Source organism: Myodes glareolus, chromosome 10, assembly GCF_982192425.1.
Source record: "Myodes glareolus chromosome 10, mMyoGla1.1, whole genome shotgun sequence".
NCBI lineage: Eukaryota > Metazoa > Chordata > Mammalia > Rodentia > Cricetidae > Myodes > Myodes glareolus.
This window is the reverse complement of record NC_142035.1, coordinates 64,333,325-64,350,801: the sequence shown is the minus strand read 5'-3', so window position 1 is coordinate 64,350,801 and position 17,477 is coordinate 64,333,325. Positions and strand designations below refer to the sequence as shown.

At 36.1% G+C, this 17,477-nt stretch overlaps 1 protein-coding gene across 1 annotated transcript in view; it reads right to left on the bottom strand.

Moving 5' to 3' along the window:
- Window positions 1-203: 203 nt before the first annotated feature.
- Dph6 (diphthamine biosynthesis 6) overlaps window positions 204-17,477 on the bottom strand; it is a 106,270-nt gene continuing 88,996 nt past the window's right edge. The window contains exons 6-9 of the mRNA XM_048459771.3: window positions 15,642-15,703; window positions 6,654-6,748; window positions 2,693-2,780; window positions 204-1,350 (exon numbers count right to left, since the gene is read on the bottom strand). Of these exons, the coding sequence (XP_048315728.3) occupies window positions 1,297-1,350; window positions 2,693-2,780; window positions 6,654-6,748; window positions 15,642-15,703 (299 nt within the window). The 3' untranslated portion in view covers window positions 204-1,296. The remainder of the gene's footprint in view (window positions 1,351-2,692; window positions 2,781-6,653; window positions 6,749-15,641; window positions 15,704-17,477) is intronic.

Sequence of the window (17,477 nt, the reverse complement as noted above, 5' to 3'; positions counted from 1 at the left end):
AGACAGGAGTATGGGATGATGTAGGGAAAACATGTAAGTGTAATACGAAGGAGCTCTTTACTCTTTCCTGTGGATGTAAGGGACTAGCTGCCAGAGTTCTAGACTATGTCCTGGAATAAAAAAACAAATAGCCTTTCCTCCACTATGCTGCTTTTTGTCAGAATATTTATTATAGCGATGGAAATAAACCAGATCATTCACCATCAAGTAATTAAGCTCTTTAATAGTTATACAAATGAACTGAATTTTCATTTATAGAAAATTTGTACATGAATGTTGATAGCAGCTTTATTCACAGTCACCAAAAGTAGAAACGGCCATAACAAGACACAAGGGAATCCAAATGCATATTAATAACTGATATTAATATATGACATTCTGGAAAATCACGTTGGTGACCCATTGATTACAGTAAGCTTGTTTGTCTAGATAGAGTAGTCTTTTTCATTTTCTGATTCCTCTTCTCCAAGACATGGGGTAAGAAAGAAAGGGAGGAAAGAAGTGTGAAAAGAAAATGTCAGAGAGAGAAGCGGGTAATAAAAACAGGTAATAAAGAAGCATGCCATAAAAAGGTCATGAGACTTGTTATCAAAAAAGAAAGTGAAGAGGAGGCAGAAAGACCTGAGGGTCAGAGGATCATGGAGTTTGCCTCTCCCAGGAATCTGAGGCTGCACCCATGAAGTATTACTAAGGTGGCTGCCTAATCATGAGCTCAACGCAGGACACTGGCAGCCATGCTGCTTCACCACACAAAGGACTTCAGGCAATTAAGGAATGCTGAGGGCAGAAGAAACTGTCTTTGCAGTGCAGAGCACACCAACTGGTATCCAATAAGAAATGGTCAGGCCTGAAAACATACATACAGGTATCTTTCTACAGAGTAAGGAAGTTGTTTTTAATGTACTTAAGAAAGTGAGCATGTGTATGTGCGTGTAGAGAGAGCAAGTGAGTGAGTGAGACAGAGCAGGAGAGAGGCAGAGACAGAAAGAAACAGAGAGACATAGAAAGGGTTATGTATATAATAACAACAGGAAGGAAAAAAAGGCTTTAAATTTGAAAGTGAGCAAGTGAGTGGGATGTAAGAAAAGGGAGGGGGGAGATGATGTAATGACATTATAATTTCAAAAAATAAAAGAAATTATCTTTTAAAAAAGAAAGTGAGGATATTGGCACTATTAGAGAAGGGTTCACGGAAATTTTTCCAGTTAACCAATGTTCCATTATATTTTTTGAAGAGGAACAAAACCATAATGAGAAAAGTTGGTCATAATAATTTTTAAAATGCACCATAAAATTTCAAGAATTGTGTACATAATTAGTTGTTTCGTTATTCCCAGGTACTGAAGACACCTACAAGGAAACAAAAGAAAGAAAATTTGACATAATCATTAATGTCAATAACATCATATCTCAAAGAAACAACAGCTCTCTGCAGTGGGCTAATGGCCTGTGAAGACAATGAACTACCAAGAGAACCCTAGTGGGTTACATGGTGAAGCCAAGCTTAGAGCTGAACAATGCGTAAGGGAGAGGTTAGTGTTTCAGGCTCTTAGCTGTGCTTGTGGCAGCAGAAGTAGAGGAAGGCTAAAATAAAGGGTCCTTTTTTTAAATTTGGAAAGTGTTTGGATGGAATAAATAACCCTTTGATGTCACCAATTTTTGATAAAAGGTCACCAATGTCTACTTTTAGCTCAGTTCAATCTATAGGTATCCAAACCTGTTCATCATCATTAATTTTTCTGGAAGATTTACATACGTATTTATCTATCTATCTGTCTGTCTGTCTGTCTGTCTATTTATTTATTTGTGTGTATGTGTGTGATAATGAGGCTTTCATGGTAAATGCTTTCACTTTTTTATTATTTAAAAAAAACTATCTCTTCTCATTTTACATATCAATCACAGTTCCCACTCCCTCCTCCAACGCATTCCTAATTGTTGAGTCATCCTGCTGGCCCTAGTAAGTACTCTTTTCTTACTGACTCATCCTGAGATTTGGGGACCACTGTTTTCCTTCTACTTTTAGAGAAGCCATCATTGTGATTCCCTGAAACATAGACAGCCTATGCGTGTGCCTTAGGAAGTGAGCAAGAAAACTGTACACAAGACCTTTTCCTATTATTTGTGCTTTCCATCACGACTCTCTTTTTCCTTAAATAACTTCACTGAAAACAGAGGGGAATCTCTCCAGGTCTTTCATACAAATATCAAATACATATCTTCACGTACCCCCAAAGACACATTCAACAGGCATCTGCTCCATCCTGATCACACCAATGTACTGCTACATTTTGTTTCATCTTCCATCTTTTTGTCATTTTTCTCATTTATAGCATCTAGAAAACTTTTCTCTTCTTTTTTTCCCTCAAAAGCCTTGCATAATGAAAGTCCAACTAACCATCAAGCCTTTCCCCACATGCTCAGGCACTACAACCTGATTATCATGCTAGATGACTTACTGGTTTTATACTATCCTTGTCTTCTTAGTATTTATCATTCTTTTAATAATTAACCTTCAGTCTCTTCAGAATGTAAGGCTTTTTGTGTTAGACAACATTTTCAAAAGTATTAGTTGTTGGCTGAAGTTGAAATCTACTTCTCTGGTCCATTGCCTACTGTTAGAGACTTACACAAGAGAACTGACCTGTACCTGTCACTTGTCTGAAATCACTGCAACTGGACAGCTGCTTACCTTGTCTTCCAGGTGCAGCTCTGAAAGTCGCAGATAAGCCACAGGTGCAAAGGCATCAGCGGAGTGTATGACTACTTCTGAGGAGTCTCTGCAACACAGATAATTTAGTGTACTTACCAAATCCATACCTGTGGCTAATCACTTCTGTTGCCAATAGAGGACACCTGAAAGCTGCCAATACTAAGAAACACTGACACTTTTCCTATGTAAAGGGACCCACAGTTCACATTTAAGTTTCTACAACTCTCTGAATGATTTGGAGACCTCAACTGTTCAACTGCACTTCACAAATGTGCTTGACATGGGCTAAACATTAAGCTTCGTTACTTGGTCTTCAATGCATCTTTATTTTTAAGACTCAGTGCTTCAGACACAGTCTCAGTCATCCCTTACACAGGCAATGGCTGTGGTGGAAGGCTCTGGCTGCACTCTTCACACTATAGGATCACTGCTATCAACACTGCTTATTTGACAGGTAATTACTGCTTATTTGACAGGTAACATGGTACAAACTGCTTGCTGCCTCCATATGGGTACATGTAAATTTACTCAAGTTTTAATAATGATACCCTGTACATATAAATAACTAAGATTATCTGTGAAATTAATAACTAATTATGTTAATTAATATAGCAATAATGATTTTCAATTCAACTGAAAATATAAAAATAGAAATTCTAAATATCTCTTCTAATTTCTCATGAATTACTTCCATTGGTTATATTATTAGCAGCTGGCCATGGCAAAATTGGAAAGCTCATTTTTAACTCCTCCTCCTCCTTCTCTTCTTCTTCTTCTTCTTCTTCTTCTTCTTCTTCTTCTTCTTCTTCTTCTTCTTCTTCTTCTTCTTTTTCTTCTCCTTCTCCTCCTCCTCCTCTTCCTCCTCCTCCTCCTTCTTCTGTAACATGATGGCCGGCTTATTGGGGTTTTTGTCCCGCCCGGTACCCCACAGCTGGCAAGTCCCAGAAAATCAATCACACAGAGATCTCTATAAGTTATAAAGCTGATTGGCCCATTAAGTCAGGCTTCTTATTAGTCCTTGTAACTTATATTAATCCATTATCGTTATCTATGTTAGTCACACGGCTCAGTACCTTTCTCAGCGTGGCAGCTCACATGTTGTCTCTTCGGTGATCTGGGCAGGAATGGAGGAATGCGCTTCCTCCTTCCTAGCCTTCTCCTGTTCTCATCACCCTGCCTCTACTTCCTGTCTGGTTGACCCGCCTATACTTCCTGTCTGGCCAGTCAGCGTTTTATTAAAATACATGATTGACAGAATACAGACAATTCTCCTGCACCATTCTTCCTCCTCCTCCCCATCCCCCTCTGCTTCCTCCTCCTCCTCCTCCTCTTCTTCTTCTTCTTCTTCTTCTTTTAAAAAAACAGATTTATCTACTTTCATTTTTGTGTGTGTGAATGTTTAGTCCGCATATATGTATCATGTGCATGTCTGGTGCCCAGAGCCTAGAAAAGGTCACTGGATTCCCTGTAACTGGAGTTAAAGATGGTTTTGAGTCACTATGTAGGTTCTAGGAATCAAACCTGGGTCCTCTAGTAGAGCACCAGATGTTCTTACCTAATGAACCATCTCTCCAGTCCAGTTATTTTGAATATATATATTAAAAATTCAAATTATGCTTTTACTTTATTTTAAAAATAAAGTGTGTGTAGGTATGTGCACGTGATTGGACAATGTCTGTGGAGATCTAAAGTTACAAGCTGTAAGATGTTAGTGCTGGGAGTTGAACTTGGGTCCTATGCAGGAGCAGTATATGCTCTTAACAGCTGAACTGAGCTATCTCTCTGGACTCTTACTTCAACTCTTTGCAATTAGCTTAAAACATATTTGAATAAGGTTTTACTCATTAGAAAGTTATGTAGTTATGAAGAAAGAACCACAAAATACTTGAGTTCAGAATACTAAATTTTCACAAGAAAATGCTTGTTTCATTTGCAAAATGTAAAAATATTAAAACTGCATATATCATGATCAAAAACAATACATATTCATGATTATTTACTATCAAAATGCATATTGCATATCTGAATAAAATAACATTAAACAGACAATGTTGCAAGAAAAGGAACTCATATAAACTGACCCTTTAAAGAATCAGATTTTGGATAAAAAGGTAAAACTAGCTTTCACAGATTATAAAAGCATTAACATAAAAATGCTTTCAGAGAGAGAGAGAGACAGGCAGAGAGGGAGAGAGAGAGAGAGAGAGAGAGAGAGGCATACAGACAGACACAGTCACAGACATACAGAGAAACAGGAAGGGAACTTGTCAGGAAGAAGGGTCTTATTTAATAGACATTCTCTGACACCTTTTACACAGTGGCAGGACTAATATTTGTGTGTTGTGAACTGCATAATGCTTGAGCTACTATAGCTACAAAGTGAAGATGTTGAATTGTTTCACTGTTGGAGTACTGCAATGCTGAGATCCTTTCACGACAAGGTGGAAAGCAGTACTTCTTACAATTAGGTGTTTATGAAGACCTTTGGGTTCTCAGAGTCTTTAGTCTGTCAGAAGGCCAGGTCGAGTATCATTCCTTTGCATTTCTGCTTGTTGTTTCCGTAGTTAATCTTGTGTTAATAAGTAAATCTATTGCTATTTTTCAATTATATTCTAAGTTTACCCAAACATGCAAATTATTTTTTAATAATAAGCAGCACTGTTTCATGGAAGTATACTTCCTGTATACAAAATCCTTTTGTGATCTGCATAGCTATAAAAAATTTCTCCCATCTACAAACTTGTAGAAAATAACTTTGCTCTATTCTATCTAAGTTAATATATAGATATGCTTTCACTTTGAGCTTATAAAGGAAGAAATAATAGGCATCAATTATAGTGACCAGCAGAGTTTTATATAAACAACAGACACTCAACAATAAAATGCCAAATAAATTAGTGATGTTAATTACTAATGCAAAAGAAGTTAGGAGAACATGAAAGCAAGAATCATGAATACTGGATTTGGGGATGAAACAGTTTTAGTCTTAATTACCGAGATTATTCCCTTGCCCACTATTAATTGTTCAAAGAATTCAAGTCTTTTTGTTTGTTTTCTTTCAGAGACAGGGTTTCTTTTTGTAGTCTTTGGTGTCCTGGAACTCTCTGTAGACCAGACTGGCTTCAAACTCACAGAGATCCACTTGCCTCTCTGCCTCCCATGCTGGGATTCAAGGTCTGCAGAACCACAGCCCAGCTTAATGCTGGAAAGTATCAAAGCTATTCATTCATCAACCATCTTTAACAGGAAAAATGAGTTTAGGAGAAACAAAACAAAAACAAAAACAAAGACAAAAACAACACAGGAAATACTCTTCCAGCAGACAAGAAGTGTAGCATAATGTAGAACACAGCTAATAAGGTGATGAACTAGACTAAGTTCCCATTGTCTCATTATACTATCTTTTATGATTTATGGCAGAGGTACCACACTGCTCACAATAAAATGAATCTGCTTCAAAATAAAGTTTGTATGTAAAAATACCCCTCCCCCCAAACTCAATAGAAACGTCTAGTCTCATCATTCTAACTTGTTAAAGCCAAGAAAGAGGAAAAAGAGGACAGAGTTAATGGAACCCACAGGCTACTGATGTGGTAGTTTATCAAACGTAGCTGTAATGAAAGATAAATAATACAGGCAATTCACACTTCAGGAAAGGATAAAAGTGTCAGTGTGTAGGCACCAGTTTTACTGCAGGCCGTAATCAGCAAGTAAAGGAAAGTGCAATGTCTAAAAAGTTTACAGCCTTCTATGAAGGCCTCGCCTTGGCAGGTATTGATTTAAGTATTCACACGACTTCCTTGGGATTAAACAAATTGAGTGTTTGTGAACTTAAGGGACATGTTCTATTTCTTCCAATCAAAGCTGCCTCAAGCTAAATGCTTAGGTGCTTCTATCACTTAAATTTAAGAAAAAGGAAGATGCTGATATGGTATCTTACACAACGATTTTCTTCTGAAATAGAGGGCAATCCAAAGTGAATGTTTCGTACTCGCCACCTTCCCCACAGACATGAACACCATACTTCTTAGAAAGCTGAGAACCATGAAAAATAAAGAAAAGGAAAGGTTAAAATGATACCCTCAAAATACTCATTTAGCAGGTTATCTACTCCTAAAAACTAATTCAGGATATTGATTCTAAAATATATTGTAGGCTACAGAAGGACTATTATAGGATACTAAAAACAGTGAATTTCCAAAGTTGTAGGAAGTCTTTTAAAAAAGTTCTTAAGTCTTAATAAGGTTCAGTTTATGAAGGTATCTAATAAAATCTGGAAATAAAAAGAGCAAGCAAGCAGCAAAAACAAAGAAAATAAACCAAAAAGCTCCAAAACAACAAACAAACAAAAAAACTCCATCTTATTTGTTTTAACTATAAGCCATTATGTGATGATCTTGACACTGGGTGCAAGCCCTATGGCTGACACACACTGGGCATCAGTGTTGAGGTCACTTGCACGGGCTGTCATTGACACTGATCTTTCAGATTCTCTGTAGGGAGATTTGACATCACAATTTCATGACTCCTTGCTTCAGAATGTAATAGCTTTTCATGCTCTAAGGTGCCACAAGCCCAAATCTTTTCAGCTTGCAGGAGGGAGTCCTCTACCTTACTATCAATGATGTGGCTGCTTCTTAAATCTTCAGTTTTCCTGCATGTTAGAAGCTTATTTGAGGATTTTTGCACTTGTGCTACTCTTCTGACTTTGTGGCTTCAGTGTGGACCTATGAGCATTCTACTCCTCACACGGAGAGCCAGAAGTGATGCCAATGACACTGGTGGTAGTTTGAATGCACTGACCCCATAATCTCACAGGGAGTGGCACTATCAGGACACGTAGCTTTGTTGGAGTGGGTGTTGCCTTGTTGGAGGAAGAATGGCACTATGGGAGAGGGCTCTGGGGTTTCCTATGCTCAGGATACTGCTCAGTCTATCATTTGAGTTCCTGTGGCCTACAAGATATAGGACTCTTGGCTATTCCCTGAGCACTATGTCTGTCTGCATGTTGCCATGCTCCTCGTCATGATAATAATGGTTGGACACTCTGAACTGTAAGCCACTCCAATTAAATGTTTCCTTTATAAGAGTTGCTGTAATCACAGTGTCTCTACACAGCAATAAAAGTCCTAAGCAAGACACACTGTAAAGCCAAACAGCAGAGTGAGTGTGGAAGGAGAACTGGGTAGTGTTTTCTATAAGGGCTCCAAAGGGCAAGATAGATAAACTTTTGCCTGGCTCATAAAGCAGAGACTCTGCAAAGCCAAATTATAAGAGGTGGTCCTTAAGGGACCAAATAATAGGACAAGACTGCTTTGTCATACCAAACTAAATTAAATTAATACCTTTTCTGCAATAAAAACCATACAGCAATAATAATGAGATATGGATTTCTGGGTATTTATTTGTTCCGCACTTGGTATTCTACTGATTTTCCAACAGCTTCCCACCATGGACCTTCTAATTTCACCTTTATGACTCACTGGCCAGATTATGTGGAGGGTATATATGATCAATACTTAGCTTTTCTTTACTGCCAAATGTTTCATTGAAACTCTCTGTTGTTTTTGTAATACAAAGAATAACTGGAGTGTTAAAGTCTGTGTGACTGCTACACCCTATAGAAGTGATTCTGTTAGTCCCCTATAAAAGTAACATAAGCTGCTATGTTAATTCAACATTTGCTTTTAAGAGGTATACAGTGACATCTGTATGTGCCTGCAATATCCTTAGTTACACTAAATATTATTAATATTCATTTATCCTATCAACTATCTCTTCAACAAATATTTATTGAGCAGCATTGAGACATTAAAAAAATAAAAAAACAAACAATGTCTTCAGTTCTTGAAATTCACCAAATCTAATGCATTCACATTGTAGTACCACAAAATAATGATTAAACCTTGATGTTGCCTATATCAACCAATATTCAGAACCTCCTTTCTTCCTCTATTATTAATTTACCAATATGGAAAAATTTATAGTTAAAATATTTGGATAAAAGCTCTAGTGGTCTCTAAGACTGACAAATCAATAAGTATTCTTACTAAATCCTGATATTTCTGTTGCTTCTGTAAGTTCAATTAGCTTCATGCTATAATGTAAGTGAGTTATAAATATCAGTTGTAAGGTTCTTGATAATGTGGTAGTATATTTTTCAGAGGTGAAAGTTAATCATATATACTTTGTTCAGAGAATTGGCACTCTACTAAAATACAAGACTCTTGTAATATAAAAGCAAGAAATATACATGATACAGAAAATGTTACTTTCTATAAGTTTAGGATCCAAAAGTATATATTCCAGAGAAATATTCACGAAGTATACCTTTAATGTATTTCTCTAAGACTTGTAACTCATGTTTAAACTGTTCACATGAAGCCGCAACAGTCCTCATTCACCTCAGTTCTGGCTGCATCGTCAAACTGGAAATATCACATGCTCTACTTAGCTACTCCTCGATAATACCTGTCAGCATTATTGTAAGGAAAACAACAAATGATATTTCTCTTTAATTTAGCACCATAATGAAATTTTGTTATTCTTTTCCATCTCTTCTTAAAATTTACTTTTTCCTTTCCTTTACATTCTTCAAATTTAATATGCATAGAAGAATGTTCTTAGCTCCCCACACCCCAATTCTCTAAATACAACAATGCAAACAAGGGTTGAAATACTGGTGTAGAGCTTAAGTCTGTGCTTCTGTTCTACATGCAGCCTGATTTTCTAAAGTTCATTAATTCATCTACCAAGACCTTTGCAGTTGCAGATTCTACATGTACACTAGAAGCATGGCCATGAACAAGGCAGAGAATGCACCACATCTCTCCATTTTAAGGCTCTGATGACCACTTTGCAACTCAACCCTCAAAAATCAGCTCCTCTCTTGCCTTCTATATTCACCTTTCCAATTCCCCCAACATGTTATGACCTTGCTAATTTTTCTTAATGCTATACGTACAACATTCTGCTGAAAATCTTGGATGGCCAATCACCATCTTCTCAGTAAAATTAACTATTTAAGTCATAACCAAAGGCTTCCAGCCTTCTATCCTGTCCTATACCTGAATACATAGACAGTGGAGTAACTGGCAGATTTGAAAAGATTCTGATTGACTTGAGAAAATTAAAAAAATAACTTTACAAAGTAAATTCAAAGTGATGAACATAAGACCCAAATGAGTTTCCTTCTCTTCAACATAGACAATCAGTCTATGGTACCTTATCCTGCTCTGAGACTCATTATGGTTCAGATGTGAGCATGCCCCATAAGAAAAGCCCGACTGACATGCACTGACAAATTCAATTTGAACAGGAAACAAATAGCCCTGTCTATCAAGAATAAGAAGAAAAAGTCACCAATGTCTTTTATTTTACCCTCGGGAACAGGATACAAATTTTCCATTTTTCGAGATCTAATGCAGGGAACAATCAATGTTTTTTATTAGCCATTGAATAGGTGATGTCACTATTTTCCTCCTCCCTCACATTATTTGGGGAGTTGAGTTAACACAAAAAATTATAGAGATCATATGGCCAGTGGGTAAGATGACGACACTTGTTACTTTTCTGTATTTTGCTTGATTAAGAAATAAGTTGCTATTTTCTAACCAGTTAGATTGCTTTTAATAAGTAAAGAAGATAACTTTTGTATATGTATTAATGTAACATTCACTGCATAAAAGCATGTTTAATGCTTCATAAATATCTAGATCATATTGTCCTCTAGATAAAATTTTTTGAGTAATATTGGTTTGTCATTTCATTATTAGAGTAAGGTTTTTGAACAAACTGTGTGAGCAGATTTGCTGGTCTTGGGCCATTTCATGGCTCATAGAAATGTTCTGGAATTTTAGCATTTTAAAAGCAAATTCCCAACATATGAAAATGGAATAACTTACACGAGTTTGTTTTGGGGGCATGTCTACTTACATATACACATTTACAATAATGTTATATGTAGAAAAGTAATTACAGAACTAAAGTTAAGCAATTTATAATCTCCATGTTTTAATTTTTATCCCCTTAACAGATAATATTAACATTAACTATAAAACTTTTTTATTAAATCATGAAGCTTTGTTTTTAAATAAATGCCATTTTCAGTTACTCAATTTAAGTTGGGGAGTGCCAAATCAAATGGAATTCTCATTAGCTCTCACCTAGAGAAGCCCATAGGTCTTATACAAAGCACCACAATTTCATTTCAGATAGTGTTTTTAACATATAATTTCATACTGTATAGATCGAGTCAGAGGATTTGCTTATTTATTGGGTATCACCTACTACTGGCTTAGATATAGAGGTTTGCAGTGTGATTAAACAAACAGATCCTGTAAAGAACAGCATACTGACTGTCTGTACAGGTTATTTCATGTTACCTTCCTCAAGGTATAGAGAGGGCACACCTGCAATGGAAGTCCCATGCTTACTTTAGAGGAAGGTCAAAGCATTCCTTCATTGGCTGCTTTAGGGACAATAACAAAGAAGGTCAGAGTGACCTTCCTTTGATTGTGCTCAAATGTCAAGATATCTTGTTTTGAGACGTTAATTTTGAATGCCATCAGCATGAATGATTAGTGAAATGCATTACTGCATTAGGAGAATTTCCACCTTTCTACATTCTAATTCTACTACATTAGAAAACTGGGTGGATGATTGTCTGCTTATTGCTAAACATTTGTTGTCAGAACCCAACTGCTCTATAGTTTAGCAATTTATGTGGCCTGTAATGTTATTCACCTCTCATGTCTTTCTGACAGCCTTCCGAGAGCTTCCATATTACTACAGTTTTGAAGACACGCTTTTCGTATTCCTTTTCCCTGCTGCTGTTTCTAAGTTACACATACACCTTGATGGATCTCTTTGTAGTATGCTCTTTTGTCAATACAGTCCCTCTCAAATGCATCACTCTTCTGGCTTCTCTATGGCTGATGCTATTCTCCTGCTGCTAACATTACTGTTCCTACTACTTGTTCTATGGCTAAGGCAGGGTTATTCTTTTTTTAGTTAGACCTCAAAATGACTTCAAAGTAGAACAGTTCATTCTCTGAAATCAGCTATTGATGTGGGATTTCCCTCTGTATGCTATGATTAATAGTGATGAAGAATGAAACTGCTTTGGACCTATAGCAGGACAGAACTTAGGTATGTGGGAAAACTAAACTGAATGCTGGATGAAAGAAAGGTGGAGTCAGAGGGAAGCCATGTAGCTCCACCTGAGACAGACGCTGGACTTTTAGCCAGCACACCACAGTCATGTGGCGATACACAGATTAATAGAAATGGGTTAAATTAATATGTAAGAGTTAGTCAATAAGAAGCTAGAGCTAATGGGTCAAGCAGTGTTTTAAAAACTATAGTTTCAGTGATTATTTTGGGGCTGAGCTATTAAGTGGCTGGGAACTAAATAGCAGTCTCCTTACTACAAGCTATACTTAGACATAATTTTATTTCTGATATCCCCTTTGCCATGTGACTTAGGAAAAATTCCCCTCACAAGTGGTGCTTCAACTGAAAATGCTATACTAATATTTGTATCCTCATAGGTTTGTTAGATAATTAACTAGTCATGAAGGAAGACCACTTAGCATATGATATGTATTCAGCATTGAGTTACCACCAGGTTCAACTACGAGAGACAATGAAGTTCATGTAGTAGGGTAGAATGAAAACAGCATTCCACAGCTGCTTCATAAAGAGACCAGAAGTACATGAGGATTACTCACCTACTACATGCAGAACCCAAATAACAACCTTAGACTTCTGTCTGACCATCTCAACTGTACTCCAATCTCATTGATTAAAAACATTTGTCTTTGGGGTATATGTTATAACATGAAATCTAGTCATTTGTGACTGGGCAGTGGTGGAGAACGCCTTTAATTCCAGCACTCAGGAGGCAGATGCAGGCGGATCTCTGAGTTTGAGGCCAGTATGGTCTATAAGAGCTACTTCGAGGACAATCTCCAAAGCTACAGAGAAACCCTGTCTTGAAACAAAACAAAACAAAAACAAAGCTTGTCTTGATTTTTCACTAAACCCTTCTGCCTTCTATAATAATAAGTGCTTCTGGTTACCTTCATCACATGTGAGTAATTGCTGATATTGTATGTGAGTAATTGTTGGTTCTTCATTTTTCAGCTTGTGCAAATTTTGATGCCAATGTCTTTTCGTCTTCCTGTCACATTATTTCCATATAGTCCTATCAAAACTTGCTTCCTAGACCAGTTTCATGGACTTTACTTCCCATGTTTTCACTGCTAATCTATGAACAGCTGCTAGACTATATTTCCTCACCTTTTAAAAAATAGCATGAATTGCTGTTGAGGAGTCCTCTAAATCTTATTATTTCTCATCCTAAATTGCCTGGCCCATACCTGAAGGCCCTTTAAGACTGCCCTACCTTTCCATCTTACCTTTTCCTTACCAATCTATCAACACCAGTTTAATTTCATTTAGATTAAGTTTCTTCTTGTCTCTGTGTGCCTTCCTGCTAATGAGTCTTCATTCATATTGATTTACTTTGTGGCCACAGCCCAGGTAAATTTCACCCATCACTCAAATCTGTTTAAGATCTTATCCACTACTCCAGGACCTGTGGCCCTATTCCATCTAGCAGCTCCTACCCGTGCTTACATTAGGAACCAGGTTCCTAGCTGATGCAGATTATTAGAGTTTTTCTTCCCTTACTTGCTATAGTACACATTCCATGAAAAACAGAAAATGTTCAATTTGTTTTCTTTCTTCCCATCTCAGCAATTTGCACAGAACTGGTAGTATGGGTTGATTCTGAAAATACTCAATATTCAATTCTACAAGTATCACATGACAATAGAGACCAAGAGCTCATTTACAATATACATTTAGAAAAATGTGAGGGCCACAAATTAGGACAGCTGGGAACTAACATGACTTTTATGCTTCTCTTTAAATACTACAATCAGGTACTGCTGCTCAAACTGCTTAATAATTGTTCTTCCTTCCTTGAAAGTCTTCATTTACTGCACCCTGTTTAGATAATTAATCCTTACTTCATTATTCTAAACCTTTAAACATGTGGTTTTATTTTCCCAGAAAAGCTTTAGTTAAGATATACTCCAGAGAAAGGAGACTAATGTCTGAAGAACTGTTTCTTCTGCATTATGTGTTGGTATAAAGTGAATAGCTAAATTTCTGGGGATCACAAGTGTTTCAATTTTCACATTTTATTTTCAGTTTTTGCAGCCTTTATATATACATAATGAGATATTCTGGCTTAAGCCCTAGGTTTAAAGATAAAATTTACTGCTTCATAAACATATGTGTATCATAATTATGCATGGCTTATAGGGTCATTTTTGTGTCTGAATATAATAATATAATAACAATATCCTGGTTGACCCATAGCCAACATCTTCACACTTTCTAAAACATTAAGAACATTTTATTTTTCTCATATAATTAAAAATACCTTTTAAGCAGAAACACAGAATTGGACATACTAATAGGGTATCATATAATATTTCAAAATATGTACATATCATATAGTATTTTAAGGGTAAACAAACTTATCCTCTCAATTAGCTAGATTTTTATGTAAAGCAGTCAAATTCCTTCCTCTCAGGTTTATGGAACACATAGTACATTACTATTATCTATAGCTACCCTACTTAGTTGGTTTTGCTATAGAGTCCTTCAACTCATAATATCATAATCTAGAGAGGGCTTCTAAAACATTCTTTTGTCAAACCACAGATTTCACTTCCTTTCTTTCACTTTCTGAAACTTGCCTTCACTATATGTCAATATTGCTTTGGGAGAGAGAAGCTAATTTCAGTGTGGTGGCAGTGAGGAGATATGACGACAAATAGAACCATGGCCGTAAAACAAGCGGCTGCAAGATGCTTATGTGAACACAGAAAGAAACCAAATAAAAATCTCAAATGACACTAATTTCTCTAGAAACCAAACATAATTTGTCATAAGTATATATTCTTCCCATTTTTCTTTTCATCTTTACTATCTGTTTGTCATATAATAAGTGTGCAGTTTTGTTTAATCCAAGAAGGAATTAATATTTTAGGGACTTTTAGGCATTTTCTATATACTGATAAACCACAAAATATCCAATTACAAATAATTCCAAAGGACAATATGAAGTTCATGAAGTTATTGTGGAGAGTTGCAACTCTTGCCATAGTGTTCTTGACAACACCCAGAGACACAAGGAAGTGAGGTAAAGGACAGGACACTAGGCAGAGCTCAGTTCTCCCTAGAAACAGTCACTGTCTATCTCTATCTTGATTGTAAGTTAAAAATCTCACAAGCTATCAATCATACTGCTTCAGTGACTGAACCCGTGCTCTATCAAACCCAACACCTGCCCTCAATCTCAAAAAGCAATTCAACAGAATTAACAGGGAGGAATAAAGAAAATAAATACTATTTTAGTATGAAGAATCCACTTTGGACATGACAATGGTAAAGACAAAGGAGGTTATCTGAAAAGTTGGGATAATAACTTTGTTTTTGGAAAGTCCATTAGTCTTTGTAAAGAGGACTCAACACAGTAAGTTCCAGGAGCTCCCACCCCGCTGCCTGACAGCTGAGCCAGACAGGCGCTGCAGAGGCTGCGGTAGCATATCACTACTCAAGCAGCTTGCAGGTCCCTTTAACAAAGCACATGTCCTCAAGGGATGTTCCTTGGCGCTGACTTACTCCTGCAATTACAGACTCATTCTAGTTTGGGTCAACAAACTGGTAATCATTTTATATAAATTTAAGCACATTTCTATATATACTGTGAAGTTTAACCTTTTCACAACTCATAAAATGAATTCATCTAAGCCTGTCTAAAACAAAATCCATTCTTACAGTCATTATGCTGTGATAATACTTTCCTCCTTCAGATACTGATATTTTAAAGATGAACATAAATTCTTACCTCGAAAAGATAAGGCTCCATTTCATCCAGGGTTTTCCCAAGATGCTTATGAGGATCTAAGCCTGCGGAGGAAACGGCAAAGTTTTCTAGCAAGTGTCAGAGTAGAACTGTAAAGGCAGACTTCCCTTCCCCTGACAGTCTCACCTCAGAAAGCAACGTGTATTTATTTTAAATTTTTTTGACTTAAAGTTAAATGTACTTCACCAGCATATACTTTCTTATTTCCCTAAGATAGCTGGATTTCTTGCTCCTAAAAATAAGTTTTAGTTTATTTCAATGGGCAAATGCTTCCTTCAATTTGACTTTCGTTTTTGGGATTTCTAATTAAGATGAAAACAGTATAATTTCAAAGACAGGAAATGCAAAATCTCAGCATTTTAGCTGTTGTGGTTTATTTTAAAGACAACAATCTGATTTGTCTGTTTTATTCTTATTTTAACTTTAAATGTAATTACAGAATAACAGAAATGAAATAGTATTAGACTGTTACACCTATAAAATTAATTCACTTAATAATACAATATCATACACTTGTATTAAGAAATAAAATCATAGTTACTCTCAAAACAATATGTCTGTTTAAGTAGACTATAATTCTTTACCAAAAATATCCTGATTTTAGTAATTAAAGTGTCTCAATTCAATATGGTAATACAGACACTTTTCTGTGTATAGTAATATTATGTCAGGCTTATATGTTACACTGCCCTCAATAATGCCTACTTAGGTCTTTTGCTTCTCACACCCAGCAGAGAATTCCATCAGACATTTCCACATTTGTTTAATTTTTTTTCCTGTTCATTAGAAAGTGACAAGTCATTAGGAACTCCATGATTACTATCCATATGAGACACATTCAGGTTGTTTGGAGAAAACATTTCTTGGCTAAGAGCCAGAGACCTCTAGGGATTGATGCTAATGTCCTTGAGAAGTTGATGGCCTAAGCCTATTGTTATCTTTAAAGCAGCCCAAGCTTCACCAAAGAAGCATTAAATTAGCTGTGGATGTTGTAGGAAGACTACCTGTCCTGTTCCCCCCAAATATTCAGATGCCGAAGAGCTCTCAATGAACTCTTAATTCCTAGAGCACCAATGGCTCCATAAATTATTAATAACATGCAAATTAAAACCCAAAATAATTAAATTCTTATTTTTCTTACAGTTTCACATTTTTCTAAATTTTGCCTATTTAGAAACATTTACCTTTCAATGTACAATTTGAATATAATTGACTTTTATTTATGAAGAATGTCTTAAAAAATAAACATCTGGTAAAATGGATCCCTTTAATTTATAAAATTACCATCTAATTTTCAATAAATTTGCAGCTCTAAGATTTTGGTCGTGTGTGTGTGTGTGTGTGTGTGTGTGTGTGTGCATGTTCAGGATTATCTTTTTTTCTGTTACTAAAAATGGATTTGTTTCTCACACAGTATATCCTGGTTACAGTTTCTCTCCCTCTACTCCTTCCAGGGATGAGGACTTTCTGACTGGATGTTACTTACAGAGAATTCTAATATTCATGAATGGTTATAATTGAGAATTGAAGTGTAAGATTAAAATCATTAAAATAAATTCATCACTAGCCTTCTTTAGAAGTTTTTAAAATGATCAAGTCAATGTTTGAGTTGAAATTAAACATGAATCTTGGAATGTATGAATCACTTCTGAGTTTAACTTGTTGGCTCTGCTGTAAGAGGGGGCAACTTAACAGTCTTGATACAGAGCTTTGTTTGTGTTGAAATGATTCTAGGATGTGGAACTATTTGATGGTATATTAATAACAAGAATTTGGTAATGTTCAAATCCATCCTATACAGTCATTTTCTAAAAAAAA